General features: G+C 50.4%; 2 protein-coding genes across 15 annotated transcripts in view; one reads left to right on the plus strand and one right to left on the minus strand.

The window, feature by feature from the left end:
- Positions 1-3,965, plus strand: part of NRAP (nebulin related anchoring protein) — a 66,304-nt gene extending 62,339 nt beyond the window's left edge. For 10 of the 13 annotated variants that reach the window (XM_032490888.1, XM_032490887.1, XM_006183500.2 and 7 more), the window contains 4 exons: positions 557-664; positions 1,930-2,241; positions 3,020-3,151; positions 3,713-3,965. In XM_032490888.1, coding sequence (XP_032346779.1) covers positions 557-664; positions 1,930-2,241; positions 3,020-3,151; positions 3,713-3,817 — 657 coding nt within the window. In that variant the 3' untranslated portion in view covers positions 3,818-3,965. The remainder of the gene's footprint in view (positions 1-556; positions 665-1,929; positions 2,242-3,019; positions 3,152-3,712) is intronic. The other 3 variants (XM_032490891.1, XM_032490889.1, XM_032490892.1) reach the window with 2 other exon arrangements.
- The window catches only part of HABP2 (hyaluronan binding protein 2), a 34,337-nt gene continuing 24,052 nt past the window's right edge, over positions 3,216-13,500 (minus strand). Inside the window, exons 7-13 of one of the 2 annotated variants that reach the window (XM_032490893.1) lie at positions 13,213-13,384; positions 11,911-12,008; positions 10,254-10,509; positions 9,022-9,164; positions 8,176-8,310; positions 6,664-6,806; positions 3,216-4,558 (exon numbers count right to left, since the gene is read on the minus strand). In XM_032490893.1, coding sequence (XP_032346784.1) covers positions 4,394-4,558; positions 6,664-6,806; positions 8,176-8,310; positions 9,022-9,164; positions 10,254-10,509; positions 11,911-12,008; positions 13,213-13,384 — 1,112 coding nt within the window. In that variant the 3' untranslated portion in view covers positions 3,216-4,393. Of the gene's footprint in view, positions 4,559-6,663; positions 6,810-8,175; positions 8,311-9,021; positions 9,165-10,253; positions 10,510-11,910; positions 12,009-13,212; positions 13,385-13,500 lie in introns of both variants that reach the window. The other variant, XM_006183499.2, reaches the window with a different exon arrangement.

Genomic DNA, 13,500 nt, shown 5'->3' on the forward strand with positions numbered 1-13,500 from the left:
TCCTGACAATCAATTTAATTCAGGTGAAGGCTCTCCCCTCAGTGCAGGCACCAGGGGTGCATATGGGATGCAGCGTGCTTCACAGGGATGCTGTGAGGTGGCATCAGAGGTAGACAAGGGCCCCCAGGAAGCCAGTGGAGCCGATGAACACATGGGTGCCGGGACCCAAGCAATGGCACTTCCAGCGTGTGGGAAGAAACAGGGTTCTTGGACTTTGAGCTCTGGCATCTAGAAGCTGCAACCTGGAGGCACTGAAAGTGAAAGCAAAGGCAGGAAGGAGTGGGGCAGGTAACATCGGACGTAGCAAATGAGCCAGACCCATAGACCCCCAAGGCCCACAAGAGCAGGGCCTGATGCTCAGCCCCTGGTGGCCAGCACCCCCAGTCCCAGAGCTGGGGAGGTCCTCAGGATGGACGTGGGGCCAGGGACTCTGCCATCCGGGAGCCAGCAAGGCAGAGGGTGTGTGTTCAGGAGCTACTCCCGCTGAGAATCAGGAGCACATCAGACACGGAGCTACTCACTGCTTGCTCACTCATTTCTTCTTTCCCTCAACTAGAAAGTCTACCGAAACTCTTGGGAACAGACCCGGGCTGGCGGCTATGACTTCAGGCTGGACGCCATCCCATTCCAGACGGCCCGGGCGTCCAGGGAAATTGCCAGTGATGTAAGACCCCGCCTTCACTCCCTACTCTGTCACTGATAGGTTTTACTCCGGTTTGCCCAGTTCTGTTGAAAGGCAAAGCACTAAGAACCAAAACTGAACCGATATTTCAAATGAAAGAAAAAAAATTGACCTTATTTTCTAGCATCTTTGCCAGAAATTTAGAATTGGGGGGGGATTGTTTTCCCATGTCCTCTCTTTTAAGAAAGGCACTCTTCAAAGTTGATGCATGTGGATGGTACCAGTACCTAGAAGTCAATTAACACATGCTTGATTTGTTGACCTTCAGTAAGTGGACCTTTTTTTTTTAGCTGAAGGGCACTGTGGTGGGCTAGAAAGAGATTGCCCCCCCCCCCAGGTTGACTTGAGTTCAAATCCGGGCTCAGTCACCAAGGAACTGGCTCTGTGGTCTTGGGCAAGTTGCTTAAATTCTCTGAACTCAAATTTCTACATCTGAAATAGAGAATCTCATACTTGTCTCCTAGGATTGCTATAGGGAGAAAAATAAAGGGGTTTACAGTGTCATGCATGTAGCAGGTGTTCAAAACATTAACTGCTACAGTTGAAGGGGAAGACATCTTCACTAGATTCGTGATCATTCATGAACGGCTTGTCACTGGGATAAGTACAGAAATCAAGAGAGAGTTTAGAAACATTTTTTAGCAGTTAGACATTATGACATCCCAACGTGTGACCCGTAGACTCATCTGGTTGAGCAGAGGGGAAGCCAGCTTGGGTGTCATCAAATGCACCTGCTACTGCTTACCTACCGATCACAGGCTGTAGGACCACACGTTGGACTTTGAGGGACTGGAAATATAAAAAAGCAAAATCGAATGAGTCCTGCTCTTCACTGTGGATGGTTTGAGGAGCACTGGACTGGGCCTCTGAAAGCTGGAAAGAATCAAAGGCTGGATGCCTGCTGACAGAAAGGGCGCAGTCCTCCTGCTGCTGCAATGATACCAGCGGCTGCCACGCAGGGCCATGAGCCTACACCAGACATCTCACTGAATCCTCTCAGTGTCCCATGGGGTGGACGTTCATGCTCCCATGTTATCAGGTGGGGAAACCAAAGGCTCAGAGAGGCTCGGTAGCTGACCCAAGGCCACACAGCTGGGAGGCCACAGAGGGAGACAGAGCTCCCAGGTCGACTTGAATCCATAGCTGTGCCCTTAACCTACTGTTGAATTTCCTGCTGAGAATCCCGGGGGCTGGCCTTGGAGTGGGGGTGGGCACCCGTGACCCAGCTCTGCTCCTCTGACCTGCAGTTCCGGTACAGAGAGGCCTTCCTCCGGGACCGGGGCCTGCAGGTTGGGTACCGCAGCGTCAACGACGACCCAAGGATGAGGCATTTCCTCAGCGTCGGCAAACTCCAGAGTGACAATGAGTACAAGAAGGACTTCGCCAGGACCCGGTCCCAGTTCCACAGCCGCCTGGACCAGCCCGGCTTCCTCCAGGCCAAGAGGAGCCAGGAGCTGGCCAGCGACGTGCACTACAGGCAGCCCCTGCCCCAGCCCTCCTGCGACCCGGAGCAGCTGGGCCTGAAGCACGCACAGAAGGCCCACAAGCTGCAGAGTGATGTGAGCAGCCCTCACCCGCTTGGCTGAGGCCCTGCCTCTTCATGAGAGATGGCCGTAACCCCACATCCCATGTTACCCCCAGGGAGGAGCTGGGCTGAGCTAGAACCAGGAGACCTAACACGATAGCACAGGAAAAAATGACAAGCATTGCAATGTGTCGGGTCCCTACTGTGGGCCAGGCCCTGTGCCACATGCTCTTCGAGCATTGTGCTGGGTAGCACCCCCAGCCACCCCGTTACTGCCTCAGTTTACAGATGAGGAACCGGAGGCTTAGAGAGGTTAAGTAACTTACTCAAGATCACACAGCAAATAAGTGGCGGAGCTGGGATCGGAGCCCCATTTGGTTTGATGTGAGAGCCCAGTTCTTGGTTGCTGTGCCGGTCTGTTTTCAAGGGATCTTAGTGGTCGCCCAGCCCAGCCCAGCCCGTGCACTTTCTCTGGGAGGCAACTGAAGCTGAGAGTAGAGAAATGACTTCCCTAAGGCCGCAGAGCAAGTTAAGGTGGGGCCTCGGGCTTGAACCAGGTCTCCCTTCCACCACCCCCATTGCAGCTCCCATCACTTGAAGGGGAAGATGCAGGGGACGGCGTCCTGCTGGCTCAGCGAACAGCACATGGGGTCCTCAGCAGCAGCTTCTGCTTAAGACGAGTTTACACCCTTTTCCCAGCCTCACTGACAACGTAGTTCCCCAGGGCAGCCTTTTAAAGCGTCTCCACTCTGTGCCCAGACCACCCTGAAACCTGCTGACCTATTCCTCTTGCCTCCCCCCGTTCCCCCAAGGTCAAGTACAAATCTGACTTGAACCTGACCAGAGGTATTGGCTGGACACCTCCTGGCTCGTACAGAGTGGAGATGGCACGGCGGGCTGCAGAACTGGCCAACGCCAGGCGCCTGGCTCTCCGGGGGGCTGACGTGAGTAGCGGGCTGCAAACCCACCCCGGCTTGCAGGGCCAGGGCGGGAAAGGCGAACTCACAGTTTCTTTTCAAACTTTATTTTTGGCCGAAGGTCAGCTGGCTCTAAAGAAGTGTGAAATGCAACTCAGGCAAGGCGCCTAATTTCATGGGTCTGAGCTGACCAGGCAGATGACACCCGGGTTAAACTTCCCGCAGGGTTTTCTCTGAAGTCACAGCCATTAGTTCTTCGGAGACAGACGTGCCAGGGCTGCATCAGTCCGGGCCGAGTCAGCCCAGGCTGCGCCGACTGCTTGCTCGTTACATTCGCGGGAAGGGTCAGGGACTTGCTGGCTACAACAGTCTGGGTTTTGAACCCTCCTTTGTTCAGAAGAAAGATGCCACGTCTAAATGAGAGATTGGCTTTGCTTCTTTCTCCTCCTTGCCTCGAGGATCCTTTTTCTTGGGGAGGGTGGAGGAGGGGAAAAGGAAGGGGAGGGCGAGCGTGTTAGACAGCTCGTCCTGCAGGAGCGGGGCGGGTGCTTCATCCCCACTCAGGGAGGTTGTGTGTGATTTCTGCAGTGGGAGCCGGAGGCTGTGGAGACTGGAGATAATCAGAGAGGGGATGTGAACCCAGATGCCACTGAGATTCTGCACGTCAAAAGAAGGAGGGCCCTGCCGTTGTGAGTGGGCAGCATCTGCCCGGGATTCTTGGGGCAGAAGCTGGAGAGGAAATTTGCACGCCAGAGACTTGGCTTCAGTTGGGGCCAACTGTGAAAGCAGCACACCGGCCCTTCCCCTGATCCTCCTTTATTAAAATAACAATTCCCTGAAAGTGAGTGGAGAATGTTGTACTTTGGTCCTCTGTCGAATACTGGAAGTGGGTGCTGGCTCTGTGGCACGCCTTGAGTGTCTGGAATGAGGAATAAAGCGGTAAAGGTGACAGCCACCGACACTGAGGCATCTGAAAGCGTGCATTTGCAAGTGTCCCAGGGGAAGGCAGTCTGTGAACACTGATTTTCTAGAAGGTACAGTTGTTGGAAGGGAAGCAAACAGCATGTATCTCAGGTTGATTCTCTCATTTCTGGGTTTCCCCAGGAGGGAGCCTGAGGAAATGGTGAACATGCTGGTCCAGGCTGGGCAGCAGTGGTCTCTGCTTAGACCATAGACCCTTGGAGGCCCCAAGGGGTGTCCACTGCTGCCCACGAGGCCTTGCCTTGTCTGGGTGCCAAGGAGGATGGGCTCTGGGCTTCGGAAGACACCTTAGACACCAGCCTCCTTTTCCATGGTGGCTTTGATCCAATTCAGGAATTTGGTCACCTGGGTGTAGATGCCTGGCTTCTTCCCACACTCCAGGCCCCAGCTCACTATCCCGTAGACATAGTAGGTGCCACCCTTCTCACAGGTCAGAGGGCCCCCAGAGTCACCCTGCAGGACAAAGACGCGTGAGTCAGCTTTGTGAATCACAGTGCATCTGGAGACACCCCCCACCTTCCGTGAGGGACACCAGGGGATGATGGGGTGGGATCAGTGGCCAACCCTGGTGGAAAGTGGCAAGAAGGCTCTTCCTCTGCCTCAGATGACACAGTGCTCTGAAGGGAGAGAAGCGAATACCAACTCATGCCCTGAGTCAGGGAGGGCTTGGCAGAGAAGCCACAGGGCTGGGGCGCTGTGTGGGGGTCACACCTTTCCTTCCTGGCCTGTCATGACTCTTAGTCACACAGGTGTTACTACCGTGTGTTCTCGGGGGCCCTCCACTTCTCATTCCGGCAGGGACCTGAGGGGTAGTGCCTTTTGGGATAGACCCCTTCCGGGACCCACGGGGCACACACGGGGCAGCAAGGCTGAGGCTCACAGGCAGCATGGCCTTGATGTTCAACATGGTCTATGGAGTTAAGTCTGCTGGGCTCCAAACCAGGCTTACCGCCTGCTGGCCAGCTGGGCCTCGGTGTCTCACGCTGTAAACCATTGATGTCAACAGAACGCCCTCCCCACCCCGAGGTTTCTTGTGAGGACTAATGTTTGTAAAAGTACAGAGAGCAGTGTCCGGTTCATATTAAGCCCTCAGGTAAAGGGGTCAGGATGAACGCGGATGCTACCTGTCACACACGCTGCTGCTGCCTGCACACTACGACTGGTAGGAGGTTTAATGAACTGTCTGTCTCTCTCAGTCTTAGCCACAACCTCATGATCTCATGGGTACACTATTGCCATTTTATAGACTAGACACCCGGGATCGGAGAATTACTCTGATGCAGTGGATTGAATGTTTGTGCCCCTCCTCTGCCCCAAATTCCTGTGCTGAAACCTAATACTCAGCGTGATGCTGTTGGGAGGTGGGGCTTTGGGGAGGTTATTAGGTCATGGGGGTGCAGCCTTCACACGTCCCTTACAGAAGGGACCCTAGAGATCTAGCTCTCTGTCCACCGTGTGAGGACACAATGAGAAGCCAGCAGACCCCAACCAGGCCGGCACCCCGACCTCAGCCTTCCAGCCCCCAGAACTGTGAGAAGTAAATGTCTGTTGTGTAAGCCACCCAGTCTATGGTAATTTGTTAGAGAAGCTTGAGCTGACTAAGGCATAGGGTAATTGATAAAGGTCACAAAGTAAAGGACAGAACCAGGTTTCAAACCCATGACTGTCTATTTCCAAAGCCTGCAAGGGAAGCCCTCGAAATACCTAGGGAATTGAACAATTTTTTCTAACTCATCTTCTAGGGACTCAGGGCAAAGCACACCCACCTGCCCATGCCCCTCCTTTGAGTAAGTGGATATCTGTGGCCCCTTGGAAAGGGGCGGAGGGTCACAGTGGAACCTGGAGAGAGCCACTGTGATTTTCCATCCCAAAGTGGGCTCAAGGCCAGCAGATCATTGTCGGGTCCCTTTGTCGGGAGGAGCTCAGATTTGAATGTGTCCCTGCTGGTATCTCAAAGACCTAGATGGAGGGGATGTCAGACAGGCTCTGGGTTGGCGGTGGCCACAGAGGAGCTACTCACCCAATTAATTTATTAGGGCTAAATCTGCCCCCCACACACTTTTACACACACACACACACACATCCTAGTGATTAGTCAGTACTTTTTGAACTCTCTGGCCTCTCATCTTTATCCTTCTGGCCACTGGTCTTTGGGACAGTTCCCTGCTTCTTGGGATTTGCAGACACACTGCCCAGCACTGAGGCCAGAAGGAGCATCGTCACATTTAAACACAGTGGAGCGAATTCCTGCTCTGCCTCCTGACCACCCAGGTGCTAGAGGCCAAGATAATTTCTCTCAGCATCTGTCCAATGGTGATGACGACATCCCCTCCACCAGGCTGAGAATTAAATTAGACAATCCAGGCAAAGTGGCCGCTAGTGTTATCATGCCGAGTTGTCCTGGATTCATGTAGATTCAGATTTGCCATCTGTGCCTCGGTTTTGTGGCAGCTGGGCCACTGAACCCACCTCCAAGCCCAGGGCTCTAAGGGCCCCTTGTGCCCAGCATCAGGTCCCACCAGTCTCCCCTTCTCCAAGTGCCATTTAGCATCTCTGACCTGGCAGGAGTCTCGCCCAGGCTTCTGAAGGTTTCCTGCACAAATCATGCTGTCATCGATCATGTGGTCATACAGTTGGCGGGAGTTGCAGACAGTGTTGCTGATCAGCTTGACTTTGGCATCCAGGAGCTGGCGGGACCCTTCTCCTAGGGGGCAGAGGAAAGAGGTTGCCCCTGTAGGGACCAGGGTTGAACCTGCCCCATGAGAAGCCAGCAGGGGTCGGAAGAGGACCTCCAGCCCTGAGCTGGGGAAGGAAGGGTTTTTCCAGGAGACAGGCAGAGAAGCCTCCTCTTTCAGGGTTGGGGCTCTTTGCTTTCAGCCGACGCCATGGCCCTGCAGACCTTCATACTGTGCTAATCACCATGGAGCAGAATCATTTATTTCCTCCTCTGTCTCCACAACTAGACCATGAAGTCGGGAGAGCAGGGATGATGTCTCAAACCTATTTCTAATTTCCCGTGCTGGGCAGAGGGCTGGCACGGAGTGGATCCTTAACGATGCTTGAAGTGCCCTATGACCGTCTAGATTACCTGCTTCCCAGAACAGACATTCCTTCCCCTAAAGAACCTCTGTTCTGCTCAATCTGCTCTTGTCAGTGTGATGATGTTGAAAGGTAGGTTTAGAGAGACTACAATGCTACAATGAAGTTCGCTACAAAAAGGATTTTCTGGTTAACCCTAAGTCTGATTATTTACCAGATATCTTCTTTCCCAAAAGTTCTGATAAATTTGAATATTACATTTCACATCTTCCTGAATACAGGTCTATTTAAACTAATTCTTGCTTTTCATGATTAAGAACAAGATTTGGGGGAAAGAGGAATCTATTTTGAGTCTTTGAAAAAGACTTAAAATATACTTCTGAATTTCACGTGTTAGAGGATGTAGTCTTGTCAGTACTATGATGAAAGTAGCCCTTTGGTTCCTTTTTTTAGATAAGACCAAACCCTAGAGGCAAATTAATAACTTGGGCTAACAATATTTTATAGAATGCTACCATGTAGAGAGTCTTGACCAAAGCACCACGGGAGGGACAAAGATGAATGAAACCTGACCCCTGCCCTCCAGGGGCTGACTTAATGCCTCTAGAGAATTCTATCCTCTCCTATTATCATGATTCCAAACCTAGGAGGTTATTGGGAAGCTAAAACTCAGCTGTCCAAGTGACAAAGCCAAGAATCTAAAACAAGTCTGACTCCAAAATCTATCTTCTTTCTAACTTATCCCCTTTCCAGTCTGCCTAGGGGAGGAGAGCGCTCTCCATGGATACAGCATCAATCCTTGGTGAAAGTCAAGGGTCTAAGGGTAGGAGCTAAGGACACACACGGACATCAGGGAAGACTCCTTGGATGTGATGAGATTAAACCAGAGCTTGAAAGCTGGGCAATCTCTCTTGATAATACATTTTGAATATAACCCTGATCTTAGTTCAGAAGGGCAGCTGAATGTGACCCCTTCTCATCCGGTGGATGCAACTCACCCGAGTCTCGGGAGAATGCATGGCCAGTCTTACCTGTTTCTGTAACACCCCAGCCAGAGATGTGGCATTCAGTCCCAGAGGGAAAGGGACTATCAGGCAAACACACGGTTTTCACATATTTGGATTCCAGAGCGCAGTGACCATCCACTGGCTTTAGCTTGAGCAAAGCTAGGTAGAGAAAGGGGAAATGGACAATGATATCCTCTCTGTCGAAGAAGCATCAGCTTCAACTTGATTGGAAGGTGGTCGTAGCAAAGCCCCGCTCCCAATGCCTAAGAATGTCTCCCTTGGTCATTTCATTCTTGTAACTTTCACCTGGGGAGGAGTAACTCTTCCGACTGAGAGCAATATTGGAATAGCAGTTGAGTTTTAAATAATTTCTAATCTATTTTTTAAAAAAGACAGGCTTTAAGGGGGAAAAAGATTGAGGAAGGAGCGTGAATGTCCCATGACTGGAGAAATAGGGTACAGACTGAGCAGTAAGCAGCTTAAGTGCATCATTGCCTACTAGGCTGAGTGAGTGGAGAGAGAGTGGAGTCATACATCAGTGTCCCCATTTCACAGGAGACGGAACTGAGGCTTAGCGGGGTTAAGCCCGCTAATACATAGGGCAGCCAGGACTCAAGGCTGAGCTCTTTCCACAACACAATGCTCCTGGCATCTCTTCCCCTCAATTTAAGAGCTTGTGCACATTTATCTGCAACGCTAACACAGACTATTAAGAACTAAGAAAGCTCTGGGATAAATTCTCAACCTTATAGGGTCTATGAGGGACCAAAAAGATAAGAGCACCTTCTAGAGCCAAGCTTCAGCTTTCCGTCAGTAGAGAAACCCCCCCAGGATGAGACCCACGGGAGATCCATGATAGAAGAGACTTGCCAATGTCGTTGTGGGGGATCTCGTCTCTCTCACTGTAGTGGCTGTACTTGAATATCTTCTCCACCCCGAAGCTCTGCTCATGGAATTCTGTCTTCTCCAGGTCCTGGTCCCCTAACACCACTTTTAGATACTTGGCTTTTAAGCTACAGGGGAAAGTGAGATGATCAGGAACTAGCCCTGGAATTTGAGAGACTGGAGCCACGCCCTGGCTCTACTCCTGGTGAGCTGTGTGACCCTCGACAGATGACCCAACCTTCTCACACCTTGGCATCCTCACCTGTAATCCTGGTCTTGTTCACAGAACTCTGCTGTGTCATCCAAATAAGATAATGTGAGGAGACAGCTTTATTAATGGAACAGTCTCCAAATATAAGCCCTAACTGGTAGCCCACATTTCCTGGGAGGCCTCTCATTCCCCTGGGCTTTCCCATAAAGCAGCCAGTTAACATCTTGAACATGTATTCTTGGTAGATGCTAATGTTTACATTTTTGACCTCTCTTGAGGAACACCTCCCAGAATCCCAGAAGAAATTGTTTAATAACAGGGTGGACTGGAAGACCTTCAAGGCCACCCCCAGAACCTGGGCTCCATGGGACCAGCCCTGACCATGAACTTAGGGAACTTGGGGGAGGTGGTGGTTCTTCAGGCTCCCCAGTGGGTGCTGACTTCTCTAAGGCACACAAGAGTCAAAACCTGACCCAGGAGGCTCATTGGTGATGGCATCATGTTATTTTTCTCTGTTCAGGGCAGGGCTGGAGAGGTTAAGGAAGCAGGTGGGTCTGGGTTCCCTTCCCACTTACCCACTTACTTTGCACATGACTTCAGGCAGAGTGCTAATCCTTTCCAAGACTCAGGGTTCTCATTTATGAAATAAGAATAACAATCAACTCTTTCAATGCACAAATATTTACTGAGCACTTGCTCCGTACAAAGACCTGTGCTAGGCACTGGGGATGCTACAATTAAGCAAAGATAAAAAGCCCTGTCTTCCCTGAGCTTATCTTTCAGTAGATAGTTTTGAGGATTGAATATCATGATACATGTGATACACATGGTAAGCATCCTACACAGGGGAGCTCTTTTCCATCTGGTTTAAATGAGACATTCTTTTGCCCTTGGAGCTAGATCAGACCCCCTAATCCTGCCAGAGTCACCAAGATGCTACTTAGATGGGAAGGGAACACCCCCAGGGACTCGAGCCACCCTGGCCTCTGCTTCCCCAGGTACCTACTCAGTGCAGTGGGCGGCAGTCAGCACCCAGCAGGGGTGGATCAGCGCCCCCCCACAGAAGTGGCCCTGGGGCATGGAGATGGTCAGTCGCAACGAGGTCTGCAGGGACGCCTGCCACGGGTGTTTGCCTGCTGTGCTCTTAAAACCTCCATAGATCCTCTTGAACTTCCTCTCTGCTATCTCAGTCCTCCCGCATGACTCAAACTCGGGAAGCTTGGTCAGGGGCTCTGTGGGGCTTCCCTCTGGGTTGGCAGTGTCTGTGAAACACGAGAAAAACACATCACGCTTCTCGCCATCCATCCGGGTTCTCAGAAGGACCTTGCCAGAGGTATGACTCTGCATCCAGCAGCTTAGCCGTGTACAGAGCTAAGACACTATGCTGGTGCATTCTGGATGGGCACCTAGTAGGTGTGCAATTAACATTTGTTGAACACACTGATTAATACAAAGCAAGTTTATAGAATTAATGATGAAGATGTTGCTTTTTCCTTCTTATTTTGACATGTGTACACACACACACATAAAAATGTGTATCACTTATATGTTAGACTCTAAAAAATAGAACACCAGGGTAAATATAACAAAAAGAAGCAGACCCACAGATATAGAGAACAAACTGGTGGTCACCAGTGGGGTGAGGGAAGCGGGGAGGGGCAACATAGGGGTAGGGGATTAAGAGGTAGAAACTACTAGGTATACAATAAGCTACAAGGGTGCATCATACAACTTGGGGAATATAACCAATATTTTATAGTAACTATAAATGGAGTACAACCTTGAAAAATTGCAAATCACTGTATTGTACATCTTTAACTTAGATACTACGGTACAGCAACTATCCTTCAATTAAAATATGTGTGTATAAATATATAAATCCATCTCTGGGTATGTGCTTAACTATGTGTTAATGCACACATATATTTTGGAGGCTTTTTTGTTGTCTGGGGGAAGACATCCAGACCCAGTAGAGTGAAGGAGATAAGACATTTGCACAGATCATGGTCATTACAAAGGAGAGGGCAATAAATGTTGTATGGGTGATGCCCAATCCATTCCATGGGGTTTGTAAGGAGGGAGAGATAAGACTTCACTTGGTACTTCATGGACGGCTTCCGGGAAGAGTGGTTACTTGAGTTGGCTCTCAAAGAATGGTTGGATATGGATAAGAGCTGATATGGGATGGAGCATTATAGACAGAAGTGACCATTAGAGCAAAGGCACAGAAATGAAGTTGTCCAGGGAAGTAATGCCCGGGCGGGAGGGTGCATTGCTCCAGATGTGGGTAGAGAGGTGGGCCAAGGAAGACTGGCAGGAAGGTTGTGAGGCTGGAATTCAGACCATGTTGTAGCCTGAGAAGTTATGGAGACCCAGTGGACATCTGATCACCATTGTGCACTGAAGGCTGGCAGAGTGCCTGGCACACAGCAAGCAGCAGATCAGTAGCCACTGAGCGCACTGACTGGAAGTCAGGAAGCCTGAGTTTACAAAGGTATCCAGGTCTGCTTGACATCCTGAGAAGGGAGCAGAGGATCGGGCAGTGGGGTTGCTACCGGGATGGCAGAGGGTGAAGCAGGTGTGGTGGGAGGACAGAGGTAGGAGTGGGGGTGCCAGGGACATCTTTCTGTGGATCTACAACCTCCCCACTCCCAGGCCCTTACCCAGGTCTGAGCAGGTGGAGACATCACAGTACTCCCATTTCACCTTTGCCTTATTCACTTTAATGAAACACCAGGGCTTTTTGTCTCCATCTGGATTTCTAAAATAAAAAACAACATAACCCAGGGTCAAGGCTCGGTGAACCCACTGGACGTCATTAAAGGACTTTTGGATAAGACAGTACCAAGTTCTTGCATTGCCCCTGGGACCACATTCCATTCCATTCTCCCAACAGGTTAGCAAACCTTGGCATACAAGGGTGGTCATAGCTTTGGGGCCAAAGCTTAACTTCCAGAGGAGATTCCTAATGACTAGGAGGTAGTTCACAAGTTTTGTGCCAGGGTTCACAGAGCATATTAAATTGTTTATAGGAAAATAAATGAGATCTCTGTTGAAGATCCTTCTTTGCAGGAAAGTGAAATAGCCATGGAAACATGATGAGAGTAGGTCTCCTCTGCCCAAAACTTCAAATTCCATGCATGGGAATTCTTTGAGAAAGGCTGCCGGGGTCACCCTGAAGACAGCTCCATGGGGGGAAAGGAAAGAAGACAGCTCAAGGAAAGTGAAAGTGGAAGGGAACTTGTGTTTTGTGCAAGGGAAACCCTCTTGCTTAATGGAGCCAGTTTAAAGCCATACGCAAAGTCCCTGTTTCTGTGTGCAGATCATGCATGTCCTTGGCCTTAGTTAGACAATGAGCAGTGGGAGGAAGCCAACAGAATGGTCTGGAGGCAGCAGCTGGGGAAGAAGGTAACTAGTCATCGCCGGGGATAGAAGTGGCATCATCCTTACTTGGGAAAACCTGAACATCCTCGTGGCAAAGACTGTAATGCTCACGAAATATTCCATTTTCTCCTTTGAAGTTCCATTTCTCCCTTGAAGCTTTGTGGGACTCTGTGTCTATTTCTGGCCAATGAAATATGTGTTGCAGAGATGATGTGTCACTTCTAGGCTGAGGTAGTAAGAATCTCATGCTCCACTTTCCAGTCTCTCCTTGCCCTTCCTGCCTATTTGAGTAAATTTGTGGAGCTAAGAATTCCCCCACCCCTGCCTCCCAACCTACATGACACATGGAGCATTAGTGAGAAGTAAACTTTAATGTATTCAAACCACTGGGACTTGGGGGTTGTTGTTATAGCAGCATATCCTAACCTATCCTGAGTTGGAAAATCTTCCTAGAAAGAAAGCTGATGAGTTTCAGTGTTTCATTCCAAAACTTCTAAGCTGGCCCAGGAAAACTAGGAGTGGGAAGGGACAAATAAACCCTTACACTGACAAGTGAGCATAAGGAAGAAGGTAAGTTTTACCTGCAGAAGTTGTGCTCCCCAATCCCATGGGCCTCAGCATCCTCCATAAATACGTTGTAATTCTCCTGCAAGAGGAGGTGGGAGTTCCAGTAAAGGCATGAGTGCTGGTTGACTGTCCTACTCACTTTCCCTCGGTAGGAGTAGCCATCACCAACATAGCAGTCGTCAGAACCTCGGAGAGAGCAGGCAGGAGTGTGAGAACTGAGACCAACTGGCGTGCCACGACCAGCCAGGACCTGGCAGGTGTATCAGGTGGTGAGAGGAGTGGACCTGAATATTGATTCCCCC

The sequence above is a fragment of the Camelus ferus genome, chromosome 11, assembly GCF_009834535.1.
Source record: "Camelus ferus isolate YT-003-E chromosome 11, BCGSAC_Cfer_1.0, whole genome shotgun sequence".
In the NCBI taxonomy this organism is placed as follows: Eukaryota; Metazoa; Chordata; class Mammalia; order Artiodactyla; family Camelidae; genus Camelus; species Camelus ferus.